Source organism: Corythoichthys intestinalis, chromosome 19, assembly GCF_030265065.1.
Source record: "Corythoichthys intestinalis isolate RoL2023-P3 chromosome 19, ASM3026506v1, whole genome shotgun sequence".
Taxonomy (NCBI): Eukaryota; Metazoa; Chordata; class Actinopteri; order Syngnathiformes; family Syngnathidae; genus Corythoichthys; species Corythoichthys intestinalis.
Genome location: NC_080413.1, coordinates 39955132 through 39972850, shown reverse-complemented (window position 1 = coordinate 39972850; position 17719 = coordinate 39955132). Strand labels below are relative to the sequence as shown.

At 37.4% G+C, this 17719-nt stretch overlaps 1 protein-coding gene across 1 annotated transcript in view; it reads left to right on the top strand.

Annotated features, from left to right (window-relative positions):
- The first annotated feature begins 9365 nt into the window (after positions 1–9365).
- frk (fyn-related Src family tyrosine kinase) overlaps positions 9366–17719 on the top strand; it is a 51693-nt gene continuing 43339 nt past the window's right edge. The window contains exon 1 of the mRNA XM_057822533.1: positions 9366–9913. Coding sequence (XP_057678516.1) covers positions 9537–9913 — 377 coding nt within the window. The 5' untranslated portion in view covers positions 9366–9536. The remainder of the gene's footprint in view (positions 9914–17719) is intronic.

The window sequence follows — 17719 nt, the reverse complement described above, 5'->3', positions numbered from 1 at the left end:
TAGATGTGTTTTCTTATTTTGTATGCCTGAACTTTAATTCTACAGCGTGTTGATGAGAGAAAAGAACTGGAGCCTCATATGCCATCAGCACGCACAAATGTACGCACGCACAGCGCAGCGATACAATGCAGACGTGAAAATGACTGCCCTCATTTTTATTTACCATGCGATAAATGGACTCATTGCATATCGCGACAGGCTTAGCTACTTCAATAAAACATGTCATTAGTTAGTTAGATGGACTTACAATCTCCTGTCGTTATCATTCACGGCCGACGTGCAGCCAAGCTTGGGATTGAAGAGACAGGACACAACAGTGTACCCTCCTTTGTTTCTTTAAAAATAAGTCAATGTTTTAGACTCTGGTGCGCTTTTTTTGGCTTTGTGCCGCTTTGCTCGCTTGCATACCAAGCGTTCGACATTCTGAACTTTCCACGCATATGTTTTTTTAACCTTTCATTAACTTTCGACGGGATGTTGTGCTCGTCGACGGATTTACGTCATCGATGACGTCGACTACGTCGACTAGTTGGGACAGCTCTACAATTAACGCACATGCCCCGCTCAAACAGATTAAAATGACAGCACAGTGTCACAATGTCCACTTGTTACTTGTGTTTTTGGGAGTTTTGTTGCCCTCTGCTGGCGCTTGGGTGCGACTGATTTTATGGGCTTAAGCACCCATGAGCATTGTATAATTATTGACATCAACAATGGCGGGCTACTAGTTTATTTTTTGATTGAAAATTTTACAAATTGTATTAAAACAAAAAAATTTTGAGGGGTTTTAATATAAAATTTCTATAACTTGTACTAACATTTATCTTTTAAGAACTACAAGTCTTTCTATCCATGGATCGCTTTAACAGAATGTTAATAATGTTAATGCCATCTTCTTGATTTATTGTTATAATTAACAAATACAGTACTTATGTACCGTATGTTGAATGTATATATCCATCTTGTGTCTTATCTTTCCATTCCAACAATAATTTACAGAAAAATATGGCATATTTTATAGATGGTTTGAATTGCGATTGATTACGATTAATTAATTTTTTAGCTGTAATTAACTCGATTAAAAATTTTAATTGTTTGACAGCCCTAGTTTTAACCTTTTTTTCCTCAGAAGAATCGCATTTCCCACGATCCTTACTATTGAAACAGCAATTCATCCACAATGTGTCTCCCAATGTTATTTTTTTCATCTGGTTATTACATCAAAATATATAATGCGTTGTATAAGTGAAACATCTTATCTTGAACGGGAGGTTGTCATTTGAGCTGCCAGCGTTGCCAGATTGGGTGGTTTTCCTGGCTATTTTCAAAGACTGAGCGGGAGAGAAATGCTTTGGATGGGTTCGTAAAAAATGACAAATTTGAAAGAAACCTTTTTTCTTCATTTTTAACAGTAAACCTGTGCCTCTACACCTTGACGTTAATCTACAGTACATTGCATGCTTACAGCAGCATCGTTTTTGCTCTAATTATAAACTACTGAGATGACTGACCTAGCATTTTAGCGTCTCACAACGGGTGTAGCTGTGGACTGCATGTCATTTACGGTTTGTAGTCAAATTCAACAAAATAATTCTAAAAATGACATGACATTAAAACGTGTTGAATGCACAGTATTTTTTATCTATTATTTTGTTTCATTAAAACATTTTTTTTAATGTATTTTAAATTGTTTCCTCGTGAGAGGTAAATTTGCTTCTGCTTTTCTCCATCTCAAAATTATACTTTTCCTAGAATGCGCATCGGAATTGGCTCTGGAACGTATTGTCAGATGACAACGGTGATTTCTATTGATAAACATGTATTTTTGACATTGAATAATGGAAAAAAATGTTAAGTATCAATTATTGTGTTTACTAAAACGAAAATAACGCAATAGTTTTCCCCTTTTCTCAGAAGGAACATCTCCCATGATATTTAACAACGAAATGGCAATAATTCCAACACAATGATTACTCGTTACTTCGCGGCTCAACTTTCGCACGCTCAGTGCGTCGCGGATTGGAAAAAAAAAAAAAAAAATCAAAAATTATAAATTGAGAAAAAATATCAAAAACTCATTGAGAAAATATGGCGCAAAAGTTGCCTGTGTGCTAACCCAAAATCCACTTCTCTGATGATGGCTGGCATTTTTCAACTTTTCAACCTTTATAAAATATTTTCATAACATTTGCAACAATATATCGATTAAGAACTAGTTAAATGACACCTCTTTTATATCTTGACGGGGTTTATATCGCTTTCACCGGCACTAATTAACTTTGAGGATGGTGGCTAGAACCCCACCACGCAAAAACACTACAAATGTGCTGACTGCATTATGGCATACATCACTTCCCACTTTCATTATAAAGATGGAAGTTGATGCGAACGCTTTCGCGCAAATTCTGCAAAGATGGCAGAGCAACAAAGTAGACAAAAGTTTTGTCCCAGGAGGGAAAAATGGGAGGCTATTAGGGATAAAAGGATATTCAAGAATAAACACTGACCCTTTTTTCACTCACTAATGCGACGCCCCCACACCCTCCCACTTCAACCGAACTCATCAGCGCTGACGGGGTTTAGCCACACTAAGCCACACGGTTGCTAACTGTCATGTTATTGTTTAGCCACAACTGGATTCATTACCTTTATTACTAATCATCCTTCACACAGCCGCTGGACACAGAAATGTTGTTTAATCCATCTGCAGGTAAACGGGATATCATGATTTCACGACTGTGTGTGCACTGCTCCTCATGGGAAACGGAGTCTTCCTTAAGGCAAAATACTACCGGTTATTTCCACCCACGTCGCTAAAATCAACCAAAACTGAAAAGTTACCCAGTGTTGCTTTAATCCAAGCATTGCAGTAAATGGATTCCGGCCGAGCAGCAAGGCAGTTGACTTCCATGTGCTCGCGTTGTTCTCAATTCTTAAAAACACCCTGAACACTCTAACCCAGAGGTGTCCAAACTTTTTCCAAAGGGGGCCAGATTTGGTGTTGTAAAAATGTGGGGGGCCGACCTTGGCTGACGTCCTTTACGTAGAACAATATATTTTAGCAAATGTTAGCAAGCCATTCTGTGTGTCACATTTGTTTTATCATTTTTTTAAATCAATAATTTCAACAATCTCGCAACTAGCCTTTGGGGCGTTCTCTTTCAACTTGCGAAATACTGCTGCTGTGAAATTAAACTAGCTTCAAGTTGCTTCAATTTCTCGCTGTGTATCTTCCTTGTAATCTTGTCATACATGTCAACGTGTCTTGTTTGGTAATATCGCCTCACATTGAACTCTTTAAAAACAGCGACTGTCTCTTTGCGAATGAGGCAGACACAGTTGCGTATTTTAGTAAAGAAATAGTACAATTTCCACCTATCCTTGAAGCGTCGCCCGTCGCAGTCAACTTTTTTTGTTGAATGTCGCGATTTTAGAAAATTGGAAGTAAAGGGTCACACGGAGTAATGTTGCTTAGCGTGCTGCTGCCTTTTAGTGGGTAAATGAGGAGCACCATTTAGTGTGTAAGCTACTTCATATGCTGGTAGCAGTACTGCTGACCAATTTATTAAGTTTGTGTGCGGGCCAGGCGTGATTGATTTTATGACAGAGGCTGGGGGCCGGATGAAATTTGACCACGGGCCGCATTTGGCCCCCGGGCCGGACTTTGGACGTGCCTGCTCTAACCTATAAAACACATGCATTGTCATTATGCAAAAATGAACTGAAGTCACTTGAAAACCGCTCCACTGACATGTGCGTTACATGCGCTGTCACGTCAGTACAATCTTAAGTGATTCCCCTGAGCAACGGGTCGTTTTGGTAGATGGTAGGTTCCAGTTCTCATTTTTATGGGTACTGTAAATCCACAATTTTGACTACTCCCATCCTCAAAACTATACATTTTTACTGTACCAAAATTTAGAAAATTTGAATTAAAAAGTCCTACATGCATACTTTGATCAGGTTACAGTTCTCATTTTTGTGGTACTGTAAAGCCACAATTCTGAATAAGTTCTGGCCAAGGTTGGTGAATATTAGTAGTGGACCTCTGACTACTCTCACACTCAAAACTATGCATTTTTACTGTACCAATATTTTAAAAAAATATATATATTTAAAAGTCCTCACGTGTATTTTTGGTCTGGTTACAGTTCTCATTTTTGTGGTACTGTAAATCCACAATTTTGAATAAATTCTGAATAAGTTTTGGATAAGTATTAGTAGTGGACCTCTCTGATTACTCACACACTCAAAACTATGCATTTCTACTGTACCAAAGTTTAGAAAATTTGAATAAAAAGTCCTACATGCATACTTTGATTAGGTTACAGTTCTCATTTTTAGGGTACCGTAACTCCACAGTGCGGAATAAGTTCTGGCCAAGGTTAGTAAATATTAGTAGTGGACCTCTCTGATTAATCACACACTCAAAACCATGCATTCTGACTGAACCAAAATTTAGGAAAAAAATATTTAAAAGTCCTACCAAAATAAAATTTGAAAAAAAAAAAAAATGGAATAAAAAGTCTTACATTCATACTTTGATCAAGTTACAGTTCTCATTTTTGTGGTACAGTAAATAAACAGTTCTGAATAAGTTCTGGACAAGGATGGTGAATTTTAGTGCTGGACCTTCTGACTTCTCACACACTCAAAACTATGTGCATTTTTACTGTACCAATATTTAGAAAATTTGAATAGCGTGCCGCATGTAACACGTCACCTTTTCTCATTAATATTCATGACGTTAGCAACTGTTGCTAGGAAGGTCAAACTCATGTTTGTCCCTCATGCAAGATGCATGTAAATAGTGTACGAAAGAGATGTTTACTGAGCTAAACCTACGAATTCTGCCTGAAAATCATGTCGCTAGTGCCAAATTCACTAATAAAGATGTGGAAGAACTTACAAATGTTCAGTTAAAGAGATGGCTTGAGTGTCGAGGGCTGAAAAAGAGCCGACCTCATCCAGAGGTAGCTTTTTTATTGACACCTTTTTGTTGTGTGCATTGCCTTGCACCACTGACAATGAAATTCTCCTGTTTCAACAATCTATCCTTTACCACCATATACCCTGTCTTTCTTATATATTATATCCTCTGGTTGTCTTACGTCTCTGACCGTTCTTGAGGGCAATTTACATTGCTATTTTTGTGTAGCGATCGCAAATGCTACTCAGTGACAGCCAACGAATACTTTTAATTTTTTCATAAATAAAAAAATCTTAATTCTATAATTTATTTACACTTCCGCCTTACTAAAGTTATTTTTTTACAACAGAAAAGGTAACAGTGGCAGTCAGATAACATTTTAATTTTTTTCAGGTCATTCATTGTCAGACAGAAGTAGCACAGCAAAATTGCCACGCTAAAAAATAAGTAAAAATATCAAAATGGCTTACCTCTTCGTCCTCTGTAGGACCATGGCCCCTAACAAAAGGTTTACTGCATATGAAATGTGAATGGCTTCACCTTGCTGGCGTTAAACTGGTCTTTTGAACGTCCGCGCAAGTTGATCCATTCTTCACATTTTTTACCTCCGAGTTTTTGGTTTCGGGAAACGTATGAAGAAAATATCCTTCATATGTCGTAATGTCTAGAGTCGTTTTTACAAGTTCCATAGTAGCAGTGTTTGATAGGCCTGTTCTTCTTTGAAAGATTACCAGAGAAAACAGGCAGAAATAACATGGATTGTATGTGAGGACGTGTCTATAAATGACCCGCTTCCGCGTTACGATCTAAAAATAGCATTCGTACGGTACGCTATTGAGAAAATTGTAAAATCACTACATGGTGTAAAATCACCACACTATTGTAATTAGTTTACTGTAGGTACTGTAATTATAGGCTCTGATTTTTGTTTACTATATGATTATTGCCCAAAACAAATGCTGTTTTTTTTTTCACCATCAAGGTACAGGTGTGTGTTACCGGCTGGGTGGCTTCCAACACCGTCTGTTACAGTCTCTCATATTCTCATTATATTATAACTGGTGGTGATTTGTGAATAGGAATTTAATTAGAGAATAACTGTTCTACTCGATGCTTTTTGGATGACGCAATCATTAAGCGAGGGAGAAGAACAGGCGAGCGAGCGGTCGGACGGTAGCTAACTCCGTGGTGCTTTTTTTGTTGTTGTTCAAACTCCTAAAAAGACTGCATTAAGAAGTTTGGAGAATAAGTTTTTAGCTCCTTGTGGATGTGAGCCCACGAGGTTTGTGCACTTTCTTTATTTAATTTGCAATTATCTCTGTATAGTTTCTTAATTGTATTTTTCATTGTGTATGTGTTTGACCAGTTCTCACGGGTTGCCAAGGCTTTTCAAGAGTTGTCAAGAGCGAATTAAACCCTGTTTTTTAATCAAACTTCGTGTCGTGCTCGTTGCAACATCCGGAGGGAGCTTCACCGTCCATGAAGTGGGCCGGTCTTTCAATGACTCCCAGGCCATTCCCCCGCCTGCACACACCCACATATCATATGATAGCGAGTGAGAGAATGAATGTACAGTACGTAGTATTTGCATACCTGTCAAGTTGCGTAATTTGTTCAAGTGAGCACTGATTTTTAAATGTGTACGCCGTACGTTCAAAATCTGTACGTTTTTCGTCTCAGTTCGGATTTTGTCACCATTTGGCAACCAAACAATGCACCGAAAAGGTATGCGTTACTATGCATTACTACGTTGGTTGAATGACACGAGAAAAGTCAGAGACAGGGAGAGAGAAGAGTGGGAGTGGGAAAGAGGGAAGAGTGTTGTGACGCTGTTGCAAACGCAATGCTAGGCTAGGTGGCTCTTATATTTCCTGACTGTAGCCGACAGCCTACAACCTACGCCCACTTGATGCTATGCTAGATATCACATGTATATGGAACTAAATGCGAAATGACTCGGCGGCCTTAGTATGCAGCCGTCATCTTAAAGCAGTAGACTTCTCAGGAAGGCTCTTGTAGTGAACCTTCCTAGCGAACTTAAATAACTTTTTATCTAAAATACTTCTAAATCAGCAAAATCTTGTCTTGAATCTTTAAATGATGAACAGTTTTCAAACTTTCACATGTCGAAATTAGACAGCAATTTTAACCACTTTAATGGTTGATTCACAACATTAAATGACTTCCAAACATAGCAAAGGTTACTATGATTTTTTTTTCTTTGAATGAAAAAAAAAATGAAAGGTAACACCAGTTACTTTGCCAAGTAACTAATTATGCTTACATTCAGGTAACTGAGTTACTAACTCAATTACTTTTTGAGAGAGATAATTTGTAACTCTAATTCATTACTTTTTTAAAGTAAGATTAACAACATTGGTCATAAAGATGGAGTCTGCAGAATGAAAAGCTATAATGTGACGAAAGCAGAGATTTTATTCTGCCAATTTGTTGCCGAACACAATTTGCCTGCAACTATTGTTGATCACTTCTCAGAATTAGCAAAAGAAACATGTCGGCATTTTTCAATTTGTACAAAGCCATGATTGAATAAAGGCTTTTTATTTTTGTACTTCTTGAGTGCCTCGGTTTTTTGAATTAGCAAAGGAAAGGTTGCCTGACTCAAAGATTGCATTGGTAAGTTAAGTTTATCAGTTGACCTTTTTAATTTATAGTTGGACACACTGACGAATTACCTTCAAGTCAAACTGAATCGCGAGCTGAAGTGCAGCCATCAAAAGACATGATAGAAATTGCCAAAAGTGCTACATACAATTATCACAAAAGTAACCGTTAAATTTTAGTAATCATGATGTAGCTGAAGATATTGATTGCACCAGGTTATATGTGACAATATTACCAATAAATTCATGTTATTTTAAAAATTGAGTTTTTTTTTTTTTTTTTTTGGGTTTCATATTGCAATACAAAACAATATATGTATATGGCGGAAAACACTCAGGTGACTTGAAGTTCTGCCCTGAAACCCCCAATTTGGCCAAATTTCAAAATTGTCCTATATGCATGTGTGATACATCAATGGAAAATTTAAAATCTCAATTTTCTGGGGGGGAAAAAATTTAAACAGGAGGGAATTAAAAAAAAAAAAAATTAACAGCAAAACCCTAATTGGAGGTGAGAGCATGTGAGCATTTAAAGACGCCATGATTTTAACGAGATAGTATCGCGTACTTACCTCTTTTCGATCCAAAAACTCCATGTATCACCGAGTGTCAAGAAAGAGCTGTGAATGGCCACAGCCAGATTTTTGGGTGATTTTATGGGTGAAACATGGTAATACAACAAGGGTCGCAATGCAGAAATCGCAGACATCAAGGAGTATTCGAGATTTTCATTTTCATATATTTACCCTTTTAAACGTTTTTTTTTTTTTTTTTCCTTCAAATTTTCTTTGTTTGGATCGATTATTAATCATCTAAAATATTGGGGGAAATTGGACATTACGAAAAAAACCCACAATTAAGCGATAGTTATGACTTAAGAGGTAGATATCCGTGACTTTTACAGATGCAGATTTTTTTCATTGTGACGTAATTTGTTCAGAAGTTTAAAATATGGGAGTTAATAATTTTTTAGTCTTTTTTAAATGAAATATTAGACATAATTAATGATTCTAAGATAAAAATGACAAAGATTTCAAATAATAAATACGATTACTTAACTTCTTTTTATGGCTAGGTTGAAACAAAAGTGGTTGTGCGACGTCTGTAAACGGGGGTTTCAAGGGTAAAACGGACAAATTATAAATAGTTTGAGGGCTTAATGCGCCATGAATCTGCCATGGCAGCATATAGACATATTGTTCTATCAAACACAACATTTCTTTTGGCTGAAAATAAAGCAGTTTATTTTAAAGAGGGGTGCAAGAGCAGAAACTGCTTTTTCAGCCTTGTCTGTGTTTTCCGCCATTTATATATCACACTATAACGCTCACGCTGTATAAAATCTTGTAAGATTAGTCACCAATTTGTAAGGGCATACGTCACTGTTTCTAAGATTGCCAACGGCCACGGGTTGACAGGTATGGTATTTGTATTATTTATACATTATTGTCTATAAGTTATTTAAATTATTAATATTTTATCTACACATTTCAAACTATTGTTTTAAAAATTTTCTAATGATAACATGAATTTACAGGGTTTTACATACACTTACTGATATTACAGTATATGGAAAAAAAAAAAAAAGTGTTAAAAGTAGTGGGGTCATGACATTACTTAGTGGTTCTTCACTTTACACGGTCGATTCTGGTCCTCATGAACCACAAAAATTGACATTATTTTTCTGGTTATGATACAGAAAATGACATGGTGTTGTATAAGGAGGAAAATCTTGAATGGGAGGATGTTATTTATGAATTGGGCGTGTTTTACAGTATGACTGGATTGGAGACTTTTGTTCTAATCTGGCAACCCGCCCTCATCAAGTGCAGGTGATTTGTCGCTCTTGACACTCACCAACGAATTATGCAGCTCTACAAGCCTTTTTTCCTCCTGACTTCAGAGTATTAAATTGGGTATTTGGAGAGGAGCCGACTGGACAATATACTCAAAATGAATAGCCGCTGTGATTGACTAAAACCATGGATATTAAAACGAAGTTTTCAGGTTGTTGGGAGAGCGTTCTCACTTGTTTTAAGAAACCAAACCCAAGAGGAATCACCAAAAACACTCCGAAAAAAGAAGATGACGTCGACTTTGAAAACCCAGTAGCTGTCCAAAAAACTCAGGCGCGCTTGAGGAGTCCCGACGCCGTCGAGAATCGTTTTGTCGCGCTTTATGACTACTCTGCGCGCACCGAGGAAGACTTAAGCTTTAACGCAGGTGACATTTTGGAAGCTCTGAGTAAAAATGGAGGTGACTGGTGGTACGCCAAAGCGCACACTGGGATTTCAGCGTCCAAAACGGGCTATATACCCGCAAATTATGTTGCGGCATTGGAAAGCATCGACGCAGAACCGTAAGTAATTCCTCGTTTCAAGATTTGTCATTTGGTTTTATTGTAAGACAGTTCACAGTTCTCACAGGGTCCCCGCGGGTCTTTAAAAAGTCTTAAATTTAAAATCCGAATAATCGAAGTATTAAATAAATGGAAAATTGCAGTGGGTTTTAAATTTCCAGATGATTCGTTTAATGCCTGGGAAATCACTGTCATCTGCGGTAAAACTTGTTATGGTGTGTATTTGTTTAATTTATGGCCGTGCACTTATAGGAGAGTTGTCAGTAACCTCTGCGTACGTCAGCAACAGCGTCACCAAAATCTTCCATTAGAACAATGTTGGCTCACTGGCTGCCATTGACGGCGCTAGACTTCCAACCATTTTAAGGGGTGCCAGCACCCCCCCCCCCCCCCCCCCCCGCCCCGTGGCCGAAAAGTGTTAATGCTTGAAATTGACTGTCCTATATATACAAAAGTTGTAAAGCAATACAAATGCAACAAAAATGAATGAAATGAACAAAAAATATATTTTTATAATGGGTCATAATTATTTTTTTGAACAGATCATGTGACTAGCACCTTAGAAGGTCATTTGCTTTGCATACAATTTAAAATAAAAAAAAAAAAATAATAAAATTCAAATGATTTTTTTTTCTTGAAATTGATTGAAGCAACTTTTTGGTGGACTGAATGATTTAGAAAAAACAAATGTCCTACCCATAAAATGGCCCAAACACAAAAAGGATTGCTTCAATCAAACTTTTTCAATGGAAAATTAAGTGTTCAAATGCAAATTTTTCAATCTCAAATATGTTTTCGCATTTAAAAACATTTTCTATGATTAAAAAATTGCATTTTTTGATTGAAGTAATTTTTCTTTTTGAAAATGTTTTTTGTAAGCAACTTATTTTTTGATTGAATAATAAAGACAAAAACATCCGACCCAAAATGTGGCCCGAAAACATTTCAACATTACTTTTTCAAAAAAGTTGCTTCAAAAAGAAAAAAAAAATCCCAAAAGAAAATCATTCAAAGAAAAATAGCTTTCACATGCTTTTTTTTTCCAGTTTCAAATTTATTTTTGCATTCAGACACATTTTTTTAATTGAAGCGACTTTTTTTTTAATGGTGTACCGCACGCAGGCTATTTTTAGACCGTGACGTCGCATCGTAAAGCGGAAGTAAAGCCGAAGTGGGACATTATAGACCCGCCCTCGCATAGACCCAACGTAAAAAGTGCTACTTTTCGCCAGTAATCTTTCAAAAACGAACATGCCAATCACGCATTGCTTTTTTGGAACTTGTAGAAACGGCTCTAGACATTACGACCATGAAGGATGTTTTCTTCATACGTTCCCGGAAACCAAAAACTCGGGAAGAAAAAATGTGAAAACCAAATCAACTTGCGCGGACTTTAACACCAGCTCGGCGAATCCATTCACGTTTCATATGCAGTAAACATTATGTTGGGTTGGCATGGTCTTTCAGAGGACAAAGAGGTAAGCCATTTTTATATTTTTACTTAATTTTTTTAGCGTAACGTTGTGCCGTACTGCTTCTGTCTGACAATGAATGACCTGAAAAAAATTACAATGGTATCTGACTGCCACTGTTACCGTTTCTGTTATATTTATATAAAAACTTTAGTAAGGGGGAAGTGTAAATAAATTATAGGATTAAGATGTGTTATCAATGAAAAAATTAAAAGTGTTCGTTGGCTGTCACTGAGTAGCATTTGCGATCGCTACACAAAGCTAACTAAATTACCCCCAAGAACGGTAAGAGATGTAGGACAACCAGAGGATATATAAGAAAGACAGGGCTGATGGTAAAGGATAGCTTGTTGAAACCGGAGAATGTCATTGTCAGTCGCGTCGATTAAAAAAAAAAAAAAAAAAAGCTAAAGCTAAACCTATGCTTAGGTCGGCTCGTTTTTTTTTTTGTCTTTTTCAGCCTTCGACACTAAAGCCATCTCTTTAACTGAACATTTTTATGTTCTTCCACATCTATGCCAGTCAATTTGGCACCAGGCACATCATTTTCGGAGAGAATTGGTAGGTGTAGCGCTGTAAACATCTCCTTCGTACACGATTTTCATTCATTTCCTATTAGGGACAAACGGCGGCTTGTCCTAGCTTTGTCCCAGCTTAGCAACAGTAGCTAATGCCATGAATATTAATGAGCGGAAGTGACGTGTTGCTTGCGGTACACCATTGAAAATATATATTTTGATTGAAGCAACTTTTTTTTATTCGAAGCAACTTTTTTTTTTTTTTTGATTGAATAATAAAGACACAGATCTACCTCCATATGGCTCCGCCCAGGGGATACAATTTTTGACTGTGGTAGCTACATTGGCATGACACCGGCGGGCGTACCATATTCAATGGATGACGATCATGGCGAAAAGTATTGCCTAAGCAGTCTGATTTAGAATTCCCCTCAACAATGATAGGAAACAAAAAACGCTCAATGTCAACTTATTAATTTTATTGCTGACACTGCGTTTCGCGGTCATCAACATGTTGTGCCCCAAAAGTCAAACTCCGCCTATGCTTCCAATTCATTTTGACAGGTTTGGACGTCTAGCGCTGTCAAAAACACTGAAAGCAAAGCATTTGCAGCCAGTCTTGTGGGCATTCACAGGTCTCTTCCTGATCAGTTTAGGGCACAGGTGTTAAACTGATTCCAGAAAGGCCCAAGTGGGTGCAGGTTTGCTTTCCAACCAATGAAGAGGATACCTTTATACCAATCAGATCTTTTACTTGTGTAATCAGTTAATCATTGTCAGGTGTTGCTTGTTTCAGCAGAAAGTTCATTGGTTAAACTCTCTGCGCGGTATCGGTTGGAACAAAATCCAGCACCCACTTGGCCCTTTCTGGAATCTGTTTGACACCTGTGATTTAGGGCATTTACAGTTTACTTACTGATAATTTTGAGTCACTTCCTATTCATATAGGAACATTCTTGAGTCTTTTCCTTTTCAGTAACCCAAAATCAACAGGACGTGACCTGTAAATGCCCCCCAAAATCAATAGGAAGTGACCCGTAAATGCTCCCAAACTGAACTCATTGGCTCCCACTGACGGCCAAAAACGTCCAATCCGTTTGATCTTATCCGTTAAAATCAAGGTGAAGTGACTTGTAAATGCCCTGATATCATCGGAAAGTGACCCCGGAATTGTTCCAAAAGGAAAAGGAAGTGACCCAAAATCAACATGAAATGACCTAAAATCAGCCAAAATTTCTTTTAAGTGGGGGTTCGGGAGATTTTTTTTTTTTTTTTAAATGTCGGACGCCTAGTATGCAAGCGGGGAAAGCGGCACAAAGCCAAAAAAGCTAACCAGAGTGGCCAAAACATTGACTTATTTCAACAAAACAAATGAGTGTACACTGTTGTGTCCTGTCTCTTCAATGCCAAGCTTGGCTGCACGTCGGCCGTGAATAAAGCGCTGTCACCCAGTTTGTTAGTCCACCGAACTAACTAACTAACTAACTGACATGTTTTATTGGAGTTGCTAAGCCTGTCACAATATGCAATGAGTCCATTTATCGCACGGTAAATAAAAATGAGGGCGCTAATTTTCACGGCTGCGTCTTATCGTCGCATGCATACGTGTACACGTGCGTGTTGATTGCATGCGAGACTCCAGTTCCTTTCACAGAAGTTTATTGGTCATCAACACGCCGTAAAATTAAAGTTCAAACATACAAAATAAGGAAACATGTACATTAAACAATGTAAACGTTAGCATTCCTACATTGAGGCTAATGGGGATAAAAGACAACCTACTTTAGCCTGCTATAAAACATTGGCAGTCTTCTCCAAAACGCAAACTTGCGTTAAAAGGTCAAACATGAAAAATCACTGGCTAACAGCATTTGTAAACTAAAAAAAATGGGGAAAAAAAATCTAGATACCACAGGCAATGGCAAAAAGTGTAAAGCTGCGGAGTGTAAAGCTGTTAGCGGTTTAGAGAACGTACTTCCGGTGAACGTTTCAAAATAAAAGCACGTGATGTTCGTCATATAAATAACTAACTATTTCTGGAGTTAATCCCACATACTTCAGAATTCAGATTCTACAATAAGAATAGCTTTAAAATGGCACCCTATATGAAAAATCTGATTGGCAATGATAATTATTATACTACTATTAAATATAGTAGTATACTATAATATTAATGCTAAATATTTTAAGAATTGTTTTGAATCATGTTGGAAAGGCGAAGTCAGTGTTCTGAATCTGTTTACGTTCCATTTTTTTGCAATAGTTAATGCTATCAGCAAATGACTTCATTGTTTCTTTGTGATTATTGTTGTTCTTTACATGTTTATTTGTACTTTAATAAATAATTTAAGTGTTCCAAAATGTTTTTGTGAATTAATAAGTGTCATATAAAATTTCATTGCTAAATGAGTAAAAAAAAAAAAAAAAAAAAGGGAGGGGGAGAATTATTAGATTCAGGGATTCCCCTACATACAACAGATTGTGCCGCACCGCCAGACCAAAATAAAAGCCACCACACCTTGCAAATTAGATGTTTTTTTTTTTTTTTTTTTTTCATGGCCGTTTTAAACCAGCGGCAGCCGAGTGTGAAGAGTTCAGTGGCAACCTATTAATTGTGTATTGTAATGTTTGTAACTATGCGCGGCCTCCATAAGAGACAATTGGACTGTGGAGCTGTGACGCAGGGGGAAGCAAGTAGGAAGAATGGGAGAACGGGTGAGATAGCGGTCGCATGTTGTGGTAACCCGCTGTTATTTTGTTATTGTTTTTCTTTACTATTGTAACCACAATAAAGTGGGTAAGCCAATACAGACTTCTCTCCTTCTTCCCCATATCCGGGGCATTACAATAGTTTGGATCGGACTTTTTGTGAGCGGTGGCAACCGTCTTGGATGGAAAGCAAAGTTTTAATTAATTTGCGCCAAGAGGCGGGCCCCAAAGAGCGAGGGGCTGGTGTACTTATATCTGTGCTATCAGACTATTTCGGGGGACGGATATACGCCATTACGGCTGACGAAACTTTGATAAATGCGCTTTTCTTCAAGTTTGGCGAGCTCTGCGACACTCGAAAAATGATTCCCATACCTTTTCTTGTTAAGTTAATGGTTCCTCGATGTGCGTTTGTGTGGAAATGTAGTTCATGAACAACGGGAAAAAAACTATTCACCTTCTCACCGACTCTAGTAAAATTCTTTACACGGCTATTAGAACTTCCCCCTACTCCTTGAAATAGGTCCGTTGACAGAAGGACTAATATTGTTGTGCTAATGTAGTATGTATTAGGACCAAATAAAAGGGAAAAAGGACTACGACGGGGGTCTGCAACCCGCGGCTCTTGGGCCATGTGCGGCTCTTTAGCGCTGCTCTGGAGCTTTTTCAAAGATTTTTGAAAATGGAAAAAGATGGGGGACGGAAATATATTTTTTGTTTTAATATCGTTTCTAGGAGGACAAACATGACACAAACATTCTTTCAATTCATTAATATTGTAATGAAGTTAAACTTGACGTGGCATCGTACAACAGAGTAGTCAGGTGGTGCGTCATTCTCTATAGGATCCCTTGCAGGGAAAATAAACTTTTAATCATAAAGGCTAATTATGTATTTGCAGCCAACTTAGTCATTTTGATAGTAGACAAATATAGCTAATATCGATACATACAGCCAGTATTGGTTTCATTATAAGGCTTAAACAAGGCTTTTAATTTTTTGCGGCTCCAGACATACTGTATGTTTTTTTATTTTTATTTTTTTTTTGTCAATATGGCTCTTTCAACATTTTGGGTTGCCAACCCCTGGGTCACTACGAGATGTAAGTCGTACTATTGCTACGAGAAAAAAAAAACGTATTATTACGTAGGGTAACGTAACTGTAATCAGCTACGCATTTTACGTATATGTACCGTAGCTATGACATTAGCCTGGCTAATGAAATATTTCAAAAATCTTGGTTATGATTCTTCTTTGGGGGAAAATAACATGAAGAAAAAATTTCACCGTGGCACGACATGGTGAGGCTGTTAGACTCCGATGCAGCCCAGCACCACAGCTTCAAAAAATCCTTGAGGAAACCCTGAGATTAGTTGACTAATGGTTAAAATAGTCTGCCGACTAATCGGGGGAAAATTAGTCGTTTGCGACAGCCCTTGTTGTACAGTGTACCGGACCATATAGTGGTCTCTTGTCCCTGGGCCCCTGCAAGTCTGTTGACACCCCTGGGTAAACTCATTCCTATTCAAACCAGAAGATTGTTTTCATTCTTCTGCTGAAAACAACTTGTTTTTCTCTTGATAAGTGATATTTCCTGACCCGTGTATCGATAATCGTTGTATCGCCATATAGTGTGATCGTTATCGTGAGCCTTGTATGTCGTATCGTGAGCTACCCAGAGGTTTCCACCTCTATTCTCGAGCCACTTTCTTTTCCGTAACCCAAAATCAATAGGAAGTGACTCATAAATCCCCCAAAAGGAAATGACCGAAAATCAACAGGAAATGACTTCAAATGGCCCAAAATTAACTTCTTGCCTGGCATTGGCGGTCGTAGAAGTCCAATCCATTTAAAATGGGAGGAATGGCAGTGAATGAATGAATGTTCATTGGCTGCCACCACTCCACTTTGAATGGATTGGACGTTTACTATTGATACTCATTCCAATTCACAGCAGGAGGAGAAAAGAGTTTTTTTTTTTTTTTTAATTTTTTTTTTAAGTAATTCTTTTGAAAAATATCCTAGAATAATTTTCTGACCCGTGTGTTTTAGTCTCAAATTATATTTTTTGGCATTAATATTCCTAAATTCACAATAAAACTGTAAGAAACTACAAGAAAAGCAGCATGACGGAGAGTGATCGGACAGGGACATGTATAGTTTGTTGGCTTGTGGTACATTAGAAGTATCTAAAGTGTCGACATTCGAAAAAAAATTAAATACTCGGGTCAAGACATAAAGGATCGCGAAATATCGCCTGACGATATTTTTTCCTATTTCTATTTTCTATTTTAAGTATGAATTTAGTTTCTTTTTAATCCATTATATCACGTTTATAAGTTCTTGGTTATAAACATGTTATGGATAGGACGTCCAATATAAAGGTAGATGTAGGGACTTACCAATGGAGAAAATGAAACTTGACTTACTGGAAGAATTCCGGCAATGCCGATGACGACACGGCGAGTTTACAGGCTTATCCAGTTTTGTTTACATAACAAAATAGTTTTGGACAATGGAGGAATCTGATGTTGATCCTTCTTTTAACATCCCAGCATTGTTCTGGTGAAACTAAAAACAAGATTTTTTATTTTTATTGTATTATGACCGATATGTGAACTGTTGTGTGCTAAATGTGGAATGAAAAAGGATGAGATGGTGTTCTTTCATCAGGGGAAAAAAAATTCCCTCTTCTACAGTGGTATGAAAAAGTATCTGAACCTTTTGTAATTCCTCACATTTTTGCATAAAATCACCATCAAATGTGATCTGATCTTTTTCAAAATCACACAGATAAAAATACAGTGTCTGCTTTAACTAAAGCAGACACTTTAGGTTTTCCTATTTTAATAAGGATAGCATGCATGCAAACAATGACAGATGGGGGGGAAATTAGTAAGTGAATCTTCTGCTTAAGAAGACTTAAAGAGCAATTGAAACCAATTTTTACCAAACAACTGAAGTCAAGTGTGTGCCCAATCACTGAGTGGTTTAAAACTGCCCTGCCCACTATAAAACACACACCTGGTAAGAATTGTCTTGATGAGAAGCATTGTCTGATTTGCATCATGGTTCGTTCAAAACAGCTGTCTGAAGACCTGTGATCA